At 34.5% G+C, this 12,147-nt stretch overlaps 1 protein-coding gene across 4 annotated transcripts in view; it reads right to left on the bottom strand.

Moving 5' to 3' along the window:
- LOC150103934 (formin-binding protein 1-like) overlaps nt 1-12,147 on the bottom strand; it is a 405,525-nt gene that overhangs the window by 274,223 nt on the left and 119,155 nt on the right. For all 4 annotated transcript variants that reach the window (XM_090396622.1, XM_090396623.1, XM_090396625.1 and 1 more), the window contains exon 5: nt 2,835-2,897. In XM_090396622.1, the coding sequence (XP_090252748.1) occupies nt 2,835-2,897 (63 nt within the window). The remainder of the gene's footprint in view (nt 1-2,834; nt 2,898-12,147) is intronic.

The following is a 12,147-nucleotide window of genomic DNA, read 5'->3' as shown; positions in this document are numbered from 1 at the left end:
AAGGTCACATTCCTGACGACTGGAGTAGAGTTCTCATAGTACCCATCTATAAAAGAGGGAATAAAGCTTGAAGTGAGAATTAGGGAGGAATTTCTCTACTGAGTGTTCCAGGTAAGATTTACAAGCATACTTGAAAAGAGGTTGAATAAGATTGTGGAAGAGAAGCTTGGAGAAGAACAAGCTGGGTTTAAGCCAAATAGAGGTTGTCAAGATCAGATTTTCACTTTAAGATAAATACTTGAGAAATTGTGGGAATATGACAAAAATCTGTACTTAAGTGTTGATGTGGAAAAGGCATACTACAAAGATTCTCAGAGAAAAGCTTCTCAAAACACTAAAATTATATGAGTTAAATGGAACATTATACAGAGCAAAACAAAGTTTACATTTAATTGTAAGTCAGCACTTAGAATTGAAGGAAATACAGGAAGATGGTTTGATGTAAAATCAGGGGTAAGACAAGAATGCGATGCACATTACTCCTCTCTTATTGATCATCTATATGGATTATATTATGAAAGAAAGTGGCATTAAGCTTGGTATTAGAAATGGAGATGTCAAACTTAGCTCTTTGCTTTATTCAGATGATGTTATACTTCTAAACACTACTGCAAGTCTCCAGGATTCTCTAACCAAACTGAATAACAGCTGTAACAAATATGGCATGAAAATCAGCAGTAAAAAGAACAAAACTATGAAAATAGGTAGGAATATAGAAAACTTCAGCTAAATTCTGAATGGAGATTCTATAGAACAAGTGAAATATTTCTGCTATTTAGGCACAGTTTTAGTGAAGATAGCAGGTTAAATCTGGAAATAGACTACAGAATAAGCAAAGCTGGTATGGTGGTGGCCAGCTGAATAAATTTATATGGAATAAGAGAGAAATTAGTCAAAACACCAAACTAACAGCATACAAGACAGTCTTCAAACCAGTTTTAAGTTAGGATCTGAGAGTTGGGTTAGAAATAAAACAACTGATCAAAGACTAGAGACCACAGATATGAGGGTTCTGAGAAAAATTAGGGGAGTGAACTGATGGCATCAATGCAGAATAACATTAAAAATGAAGATATTAGAAAGGAATTTGACATTATTAGCATTCAAGAATGCATCAGCAGAGTTTAATGCTAACAAACAGGTGTTTGATGCCAATATGGAAGGAAATCCGTCCCCCCACAATGGCACCAAAACTCCTCCAGATATCTATTTAAGCAAGAATTATTACAATTATCATGACCATGAATCTAGAAGCATCATTTTCAGTTGCTCTCTGCTATATACCAGTAAGGCTCATTCACAAATTTCACATAAGAGCCACAATCACAAAATTTCCAAGAGAAAGCATACAGCTAAATAATAAATTTAGTTTAATCCTTTATCCAAGTGTGTGCAAACAAAGTTTGCGCCAGAAAGTATCTCTTCAGGACTGGGGTAAAGTGGTACATCAAAAAAAAAAAAAAAAAAAAAAAAAAAAATTAGTATCAATTAAAATCTTGTGAGTGATGGCTAACCATGTTTCAGCATTTTAGTTTTACAAATTCATAACATTTTGAATTGCCTTTCAGTGATACAACTCACATTCCTGCTCACAATCAAACTGAATATTGGGCTAATGGTTTCCAGCAGACAATCACTGTAAATTTTAGGTGGAGCTATTATCTCATCTAAGGCATGGTGATCTACTTTCGCACTGTCATCATACACTAAAATAGATAATTTAAAAATAAAACAAATTCAGCAAATGAACAATTTTAGGATGTTGAGTTCAGTGTAATCTGGGAGTAAATACAATTTACTACATTGAATTTCTAAATCTCTTGTTGGTTAAGAATATGGAGCTATAAATAGCACTGCTATACAAGGATCTGGTTGGGACTTTTCATTAGTTTTGTTAGAGTACATAATATTCTTATAACAGTGTTTATTATGGAGCTTATAGTGGCCAATTGTCACATGCCATGGCCAACATGCAAACCTTACACTTAGTAACACTGAACCAATATTCCCTTGAATAAATTTGAAGCGTTAATCTACTAACTTTACATCATCTGCAAATAACTAAACATCTCCTTCCAAATGGACTATGTTAATAACATACAAAAAGAGAGTAGCAGTCTCAGAACAAAACTCTGTGGGCATCCCCACTTGTCATGCCACTGAAGTATCCTAACTACACAAAACCCTGATAGTTCTCAGTCAACTATCCCTTTATCCAAGGTACCAGTATATTACCCATTCCAGAAATTCACCAATATTGTATTCTATCAAACACCTTTCGCAAAATCCAGAAAATGTAAAGTATACACACTCTCTCTGTCTCTTCAATAGAGTTGTCACATTACTGTAAAACAAAGATATTACAGAAAATATTTTAACCTTTGACAAATCTGTCCTGTTTCTCTCAATCCTATTTTGTATTCTAGTCCGACCCCATCTCTCGCAAACCTTCATCACTACTGCAAAAAATTAGTCTTGGATCCCTCTTTATATAACAATACTATCTCTGCTTTATTCACTCCTTCTGAACCATCCTTGTTGCAAAACTTCCTGAATAACCATGTCCAGGGAATTATAGTTATTTTACATACTTTCTTAATACACACGAGAATACCTTATTGTGTTGCTACTGTTTTGTTAGCATGGTGTTTGCTTATTATTTCAAATTCCTCTTTCAACTAAGTTTTGTAATTATTTAGTGTGTATTGTTAATGTATATTACACAAACTTAACAGAAAATTCAATGAACATGTATAAACAGTAATGAGTATTAAAATATATATTTACTCAAAACGATAACATTTTAAAAACTATAAATATGATATACTACTAGCCTTATCGAGCTGGTTTAGAGATGACTGAAGATTAGTTTGCAATCTTGATCCTTCATGTAAATGCTACAGAAATGCAAAAAATAGAAATGATCAATATAAAACAATAAAATAAATATACAAATGCAAACAATGTAAACAGTACAGCATAAATTGACATATGAGATAAAGTACTAGACTGATTCTGCAAAAAAAAATATTTTATTACTACCTGTCGTGTGCGTGAGTGAGTGAATGAGACACTTTCAAGCATTTCCTTCTTATTGTATAAACATAAAATCCAATTTCTGTATCATATCTAGATACTACTGAAAATTCTAGTTTGAGAGTTCACACTTCTTCAGATAATAATAGCCTTCAAGTTGCCTCAAAAAATTTAAAACCAAAATGAGATCCTTTCTGAGATCACAAATGAGAATTTTTAAGATCTTTGGGCTTTCTCTTTTAGAAACACAAAAAGTGCAGGTGTAAAAGCTAATAAATGCAGTTAATGTTCCAGTAGATATTTATTTATTTATTTAGCCTAATAATAATGCCTGGAAAAAACTGTGCAAGATGATATAGAAGAGGAAACAAAATAAAGAAATAAAAAGAATTAATAGTTGGATAAAAGTTACTTATTGATATTTTGAAATAAATATCAATAAGTAACATAAAAAGTTTAGTGTCCAAAGGAAATCCATTGCAATTAGAAAATCCTACACTTACCAACTACTATGGTGATAAAATTTCTAGTAGCAAGGCTTATACGTTGGTCATACATAATTGGTAATTAGTTCAGGGAATTAACAACGCATATAAAGTATATTAATTAAAGGTAACTTTAATAAATAACTTCTATATTTCGGCAACGTCACGTTGCCATCTTCAGGAACATAAAGATATGGTATGTGCACGCAGGCACTAACAAAAGTAAATGAGGAAGAAAGCAAGAAACTAATATCGGTGCCCTCTGGTGGGCTAATTTGGTTGACTTGGCAGTTGGGCTGAAGTTCTCAAAATGTAAGTCTCCCAAATTTGGGGTAGTTTCATGCACCCAAATTTGTTGAGGTTAGGAACGTTTTTTAGAGCTGCTGAAGATTCCTTGAATAATCTCTCGTATTTAAACTTGCTGAGGTGTATTATTTTTGTTTTCTTCCAACGAATTCTGTGGTGGGTATCTAAGGCATGGTCTGCCAGCCCAGAGCGGCTGTACTGGTGAAAACAGATGTAGTCTTTGTGTTCTGAAATCCTGATATTTGTTGTTCTGCCTGTTTGGCCAAAGTAGGACAATTTGCAGCTGCACGGGACCTGGTATACACCAGGTAGGTCTAGGGGAAGTGGTTGGTCTTTGGTAGAGCAGATAAGGGATGCCAACTTTTTATATGGTCTGTAACAGGAAGTAAGGTCATATTTCCTGAGGATATTGGTTATTTTCTCAGAGGTGCCCTGGATGTAGGGGATGGTGATAGATTTGGTGTAATCTTTATTGTGGAGGGGGGAGGGGGTTGTGGTTTACTGGTTTGAGTATTTTTTGGATTTTTTGGGGATTATGTTCCTGAAGATGGCAACGTGCCGTTGCCGAAATATAGAAGTTATTTATTAAAGTTACCTTTAATTAATATACTTTATATGCGTTGTTAATTCCGTAAACTAATTACCAGTTACTATGGTGACAGATGAACTTCGCTGCCCAGAGTTAGATCATTATCCTGATATATCTTAAGAGGCCCTGAAGCAGTTTGAAAAATTACTATATTTGGTTTCCAAAGCAAGATTTCTGGATTATGTTTAGCCTAACCACAGTGCTAAAATTAAAGCCCTATAAGTTAAAAGCCTTTCACACATCAAAATATATATATATATATTAAAAAAAAAAAAAAAAAAAAAAAAAGAATGTTGGGCAGCACATCCTTAATTCCAACACTCCATGACCATTTGTATAAATATATTATATTGATGATATTTTTGGGATCTGGAATTCCTTCCAATCAGAACATCAAGTATTTCTGCATAAGATCAACCTTCATCCACAACAGGGCTCAGTTCATTTTAGAAATGAAATCAAATAAGTTCTTACTTTTTGCACTTTCTCACACTTAAACAAATGAATGGCAGTTTTCAGCCTATGAAAACAAAACCAACACACACACCAGAAGATATATTAATTATAAGCCTCACTACATTGTTTCTGAAAGCCAAGTACTATCAAAACCTTTTATTGCATCATTGCAACCATAGCATATTCTCCACAATTCAATAAAGAAAATGTGGATTCATTTCATTCTAATGGTTATGAATTTTCATGGATAAAATAATGAGAAGCTTCAATAGCACTGTCTCAAGATCCCACAGGATTTCTATTTTTTATTTCCGGTTTGTTTTGGAGAAGATGCTCTCCACTAAACAAGCTAAATCCAATGTTTTTCTCAGAAGCTTACCAAATACCTTGTGGCTTCTCTTGCTCTGAACAAACAGAAAGGTCAGCATTTACTTGATTGGAAGCGATACCAAAATGACATCCATATACATATTCTAACAAGTCCACTCTTGCTCAGCATGTTATCTCTGTCAAACAGAGAGCTAAAATGAAGAAAACCAATTAACATCAAACCATGTTCCTGTACCTCCTTCAATTCTAAATGCTGATTTACAACTCAAATAGAGTCCATGTATTGCTTGACATAATGTCCCATTTACACCATATAACGGTAGCAATTTGAGCTTTCCTCTTGGCACATTGTTGTATGCCTTTTCCAGATTCCCAAGATTTGTCAACTATTTGTCTTAAAATGAAAATCTGATTATAATAACCTCTATTTGGCCTGAATCAGCATGTTCTTCATGAAGCTTCCCTTCCACAATTTTTCTTACCTGTTTTTCAAGTATATGTGCATAAATCTTACCAGAAACACTCAGGAGAGAAATACCTCTGTAATTTAAATCTCACATTCAGTTATTTCCCTTTTTATAGGTGGGTACTTTGAGAACTCTATTCCAATCATCTGGAATTCGATCCTCTGACCAGGCCTTCTGAATTATGCAGTGCAACCACTGTAAAACTTTTATACCTTTTCATTTCAGTTTTTGATGGTTAAAAAGCCTACTTCAAGTATGGATATGTATTTCTGACTACATTTCCACTGGGTGTTTATTGCCACCATGCTGACATATCATTTGGCAATCTCTCAAATAATTACTCCAGACATCTAGAATATCTTTATCTTCAGTTTTCATGTCACCTTTATCATCTATGGTTTCTTTTATTCTTCATCTCTACTGTTATTCCTTATTTATGTAGATCGAATTATAAAGGAAAATGTATTAAATCTGATATCAAAATTAGCATTGTTAATTTTAGCTCTTTGCTTTATGCAGATGATGTTTTAGTTCTGAATAAAATCAGGATAAGTCTGCAAGATTCTCGGCCTAAATTGAATAACTGTTGTAATAAATTTGGTATGAAAATAAGCAATAAAACTGTAAAGTCTCACATGATTAACACCGTATCATGCTCGCTCATACAAGTTGTTAACAAGAATATAACTTACATGTAGGACTGTCATTGTTTATAATATACTAAATGTCTTGTATGTAATAACTTTATGAAAAACATCTTGTATGAGTGAGCATGTTGATGTCAAGCAATGCCAGTTTGTATATATTAGCATTGTTAAAAAAAGCTTTGTGTTAATCAAACTGGCACTGCATGAGTTGTGATGTCAGCATGTCTTGATGTTAACATGACTCTGAGATAGGAATCTTGAGAGACACGCATGCATACAACTTGAAGTCCAAGGCTATAAAAATTGTCATGTCAGGAAAGAGAGGGATTCTTGGGGATTTTAGCCTTTTCTTCCTTGGATCCACTGCCATTTAGGAACCTGCTGTCCGTCGCTGAAGCATCTTGCATGAAGAGGCCAGCACAGTTCATAACTGGAGGCTGACAAAGAAAGCAATTGTCGAGGTCGCCACTTTGCTTACCAGTGGTATTCCGAGGATAAAGATTATCAATGACAAAGAAATGGCAAGAAAGAAAGAATAGGCATACAGCCAGAAGAAAAGGAACATTACCATGTAGACAAGGGAATCAAATTAGGACTGTACTGAAAGAATGAAGTATATGGAACTCTACTCATTTTAAGTACTTAGAAGGATATGTAAATACTTCCAGACAATTCACATTATGTGTCTTTGTTCCATATTCAGTTGTTCTAATGTAGATATTCATACTGTATTTGAATAAGTATCTATTGTAAGAGTAAGCAAATGCTTTATGTAGTGAACATCAGTTATTGTTAAATCAGCTCACTTTTGGCGTTAAAATGTTAGATGAGGAATGACTAGCAATAAATGCTAAGTTATATATAGGCAATCATCATCAAATTCCTGCCATGTACCCTCAAGGGGTGTACAGGATATGATAGTACTACATAAAAAATTTACATCATTACTAACTTCCCATCTACAATTTTCCTCCAAATCAGTCTGTTACTTGTCAAGACTCCAACATTATCAGATCTCATATTTCTATCATCTAAAGAATTTTGTACTGTATCAATCCACCGATATCTTGGTCTTCCTCTGTGTCGTTTTCCTGCCAACCTGGCAAAGAACACTTGTTTTCCTAATCTTTCCTCACCCATTCTGTTTAAGTGACCATAACAGCTGAGATTAGCTCTGCTAACGCATTCCTGGATGCTGACCATGTGAAGTTCTTTCCTAATATCTTCATTTCTAATATGATATTGCCATTGATGCCATCTGTTCATGCCTTTATTTTTCTCAGGACCCTCATATCTGCAATCTCTAGTCTTTGGTTAAGTGTTTTACTTCTAGCCCAACTTTCAGATCCATAAGTTAAAACTGGTTTGAACAGTGTATTGTATAAAGCTAATTTAGTGTTACGACTAATTTCTCTCTTATTCCATATGAATTTATTCAATTGACTTCCTACCATACCAGCTTTGTTGATTCTGTTATCTATTTCCATATTTAATTTACCATCTTCACTAAAATTCGTGCCTAAGTAGCTGAAATGTTTTACTTGTTCCACAGGTTCTCTGTTCACAACGCACTTGACATTTTCAACGATTCAGCCTATTTTCATTGTCTTTGTCTTTTTAATGCTGACCTTCATACCATATCTATTAAAACAGTTATTCAATTTAGTCAGGGAATCTTGCAAACTTGTAGCAGATTTATTCAGAAGTATAACATCATCCGCATAAAGCAAAGTGCTGACATTAACATTTCCAATTCTGATATCATGTTTAATACCACTTTCCTTCATAATGTGATCTATTTAGATAATGAATAACAAAACGATAATGTACATCCTTGTCTCACACCAGATTTAACATTAAACCATCTTCCTGTACTTCCTCCAATTCTAGCTGCTGACTTACAACTCAAATAAAGACTCATTGCTTGATATAATGCCCCATTGACACCATATAACTGTAGTGTATTGAATAGCTTCTCTCTTGGCACCTTGTCATATGCCTTTTCCAGATCGAAAAAACTTAAATACATATCTTTGTTATATTCCCATGCTTTCTCAACTATTTGTCGTAAAGTGAAGATCTGATCCTGACAGCCTCTATTTGGCCTGAATCCAGCTTGTTCTTGAAGCTTTTCTTCCACAATTCCTCTCAACTGTTTCTCAAGTATACTTGCATAGATCTTGCCAGGAACACTCAGTAGGGAAATACCTCTTTAATTCTCACATTCAGTTTTATTTCCCGTTTTATATATGAATACTATGAGAACTCCACTCCAATCATCGGGAAATCGACCCTCTCTAGGACTTCTGTACTATGCAGTGCAGCCACTGTAAGACTTTTATACCACCATACTTAAGCATTTCTGGTCGAATATCATCTACTCCTGCTGCCTTTCCACATTTCAAGCGTTTGATGGCTTTTTCTACTTCAAGTATGGATATGTATTCCTGATATGCCTGTCGCGTGTCTTTTACCACTGTGCTATCACTGCTTGTTTCATTTAGCAATTTTTCGAAGTAATTACTGCATACTTCAAGGATATCTTTATCTCCCATTTTCATGTAACCTTTATCATCTCTAACTGATTTTACAGCACTCTTTTCTCCATTTCTAAGCTTCTTCAACAACCTACAGAATATTTTGCCACCTTCTTGATATTTATTTTCTATGTTCTTGCCAGAATCTTCCCATGACTTTTATTTAGCTAGTTTTACACAGTGTTTAGTACATTTGTCTCTGTATTCTCTAAGAGCACAAGCTGAATTATTTGTCAGGAACTTTTGATGTGATTTTTTCTTTTCCTTCATGCCTCTTTAACTTCCTGTGTACACCATGGAGTTCTGATTTTTCTATCCTTGCAAACAACCTCACCACATGCCTCTCTGGCTGAATCAATCAGGTTTTTCTTCAAGGCTTGCCACTGAATCTCCAAAGTTTGGTTCCTGTTCTCAAACTGTTTCATTTTTTCTTCAATAATCTTTGTATATTTTAGTCAACAGTTCACATCTGAGAGCTGCTCAACTTTTATTCGCTTTAAAAACTTTGTGGATTTGTGCCCATTTTTATGTTGCAACATGGTGTTAGTAATAACCAGTCCATGTCCTAAGCAGAAAGCCAATAGGTATTCACCATTATTATTAACTTTGCTCTTTTCTCCAAATTTTCCCAAAATATTGTTGTATGTCTGATAATCATTTCCTCCTCTGCTATTTAGATCCCCAAAATGGACCAACTTTTCTTTTTTCATTTTGTCAGTTGCTTTCTCTAAAGCCTCAAAAAATTCCTCCACTTCTACCTTAGTAGAACCTTCTGTGGAACCATAGGCACAAATACATTTCATTGTCCAGTTCCCCATTCTAATATTCGCCCACATCACTCTACTCAAGAAGCCATTCAAGAAGATTATCCTCATATTTAGTGTTGAATACTATGTCTACTCCTTCTTTTCCTTGATTGTCATTGCCTGAATATAACATTTTGTATTTATTGCTGAGAAAGATTTCACCAGTTTTTGTCTTTTTTGTTTCAGTTACCCCTATTATGTCGATGTGGTACTTATCTAATTCCTCAGCTAGCTCCATTTCTTTGTCATTCAGGCTTCTTATGTTGATAGTACCGATCTTTAACTCTGGTGATGTTGAGTTAACGTGCGTTTTCGGATTTGTTTCAGTAGCTGACTTTTTGCTGTTCGCCCTGGTTCCCTGGCAAAAACAACAAGGGCCTCGGTTAACGACTCAGCCTGCATAAAATTTTGTCGTGTTGTACCATCATTTTGTATTATGATTTAAGCCAATAAGAAAACAATTTGGTCAGCTAAATCCCAAACTGCCAACCCATCCTCGTTCATTCAGTATCCAGGTAAATACCCAACGGAGTGCACCATGAGAAGGTGAGGACTGGACATAAGGTCAGAAGCCGTGGTCAGTTCTCCGCATCCCTTTAATGGCTATGTGGAAGTCTCCTCTCAGTTATACAGCTTTGACCCTTAAGCACCCCAGATAAAAATGTTAGGATCGTAGGAAAACGAAGTCTAAGTTGGTCATGAACTGTACGTGCTTTGTATCCATGCTCATATATACATCGAACATTGTAAATAGATTTGTTGGCTTAATTAAATTTGATTGTGAACACATTGAAGCTGATTTGTCAAAGCACTAATCTCAAAATTATGAACCTGCATTTACCTGACAAATGAGGGGCAAGATATTTATAATATGCAAAATAATAAGTTTAAGCCATGACTCAAACAAAGCAATAACAGTCACATTAACAGGGAATAATATGTACTTTGTCTTCATTTATGATTCTTACAATTTCACACTCAAAGAATAATTTAACTGACGTAGTCAGTAATCAAATAAATTTGTCAAATTACATAGCGTGAGAGAAAGCCAAACTATAAAGTAAAAATAGATATAACTGAATAAAACTATAGTATTGAACACAAATTACAAGATTAATCTTCTTGAATGGCAAGCAATATCAAGTAGAGTGATGTGGCAAATATACCCAACATTAGAATGGGGAACTGGACAATGAAACTTATTTGTGCCTGTAGTCCCACGGAAGGTTCTACTAAGGTAGAAGTGGAGGAATTTTTTGAGGCTTTAGAGAAAGCAACTGACACAATGAAAAATAAAAAGTTAGTCTTTGTTAGGGATCTAAATAGCAGAGTAGGAAATGATTCAAACATACAAAAATGTTTGAGAAAATTTGGAGAAATGATCAGAGCTAACAATAATGACAAATACCTGTTGGATTTCTTCTCGGGACATGGACTGGTTATTAATAACACTATGTTCCAACATAAAAATGTGCACGAATTCAAGTGGAGAGAAGATGCAAGAAATAAGAAAAGTCTCATTAATCATGTTATAGTTGGTAGTGATGTTTTCCCATTGGTTCAAGACACAAGAGTATACAGAAGATTTGAAATTGGAAGTGATAACCATTTAGTCTTGAGCAGGATAAAATTGAATTTCATATTGAAAAGAAGAACATGTAAGAAAATTTTAAAGTGAATAAAAGTTGAGCAGCTCTCACACATAAACTGTATCTAAAATATACAAACATTATTCAAGAAAAATGAATGAGTTTGGGAATCAAACCTTCGAGATTCATTGGCAATTTTGAAGAAAACATTGATTGATTCAGCCAGAGAGACATATGGTGAGGTTATCTGTAAGGATAGAAAAATCAGAACTCCATGGTGGACACAAGTAGTTAAAGAGGAAGTGAAGGAATAGAAGAAAGCATATCAAATGTTCCTGGGAAATAATTCACCTTGTGCTCTTAGAGAATACAGACACAAATGCAAGAATGCTAAACACTGTGTAAAACTAGCTAACAAAAGTCATGGGAGTACTTTGGCAAGAATATAGAAAATATATATCAAGAAGGTGGCAAAATATTCTGGGGGCTGTTGAAAAGCTCAGAAATGGAGGAAAGAGTGTTGTAAAAGAAATTAGAGATGATAAAGGTGAAACAAAAACTGAAGAAAAAGATATCGTTGATGTATGGAGTAATTACTTCAAAAAATTGCTAAATGAAACAATCCATGGCAGCACAGTACTAAAAAAAACACTCAATAGGCATGCAATAAGGAATATATATCCATACATGAAGTAGAAAAAGCCATCAAAAGCCTGAAATGTGGAAAGGCAGTGGGAGTAGATGATTTGACCAGAAATGTTCAAGTATGGGGGTATAAAAGTCTTACAGTGGCTGCACTGCATAGTTCAGAAGCCTTGGATAGAGTTATGAATTCCAAATGATTGGAGTAGAGCTCTCATAGTACCCATATAAAAAAAGGGGAAATAAAACTGAATGTG

Source organism: Typopeltis vanoorti, chromosome 8 (assembly GCF_054136105.1).
Source record: "Typopeltis vanoorti isolate ZY-2024b chromosome 8, IOZ_Tvanoo_1.0, whole genome shotgun sequence".
Taxonomy (NCBI): domain Eukaryota; kingdom Metazoa; phylum Arthropoda; class Arachnida; order Uropygi; family Thelyphonidae; genus Typopeltis; species Typopeltis vanoorti.
The sequence above is the reverse complement of the archived record's forward strand: the minus strand, read 5'-3'. Positions and strand labels throughout refer to the sequence as shown.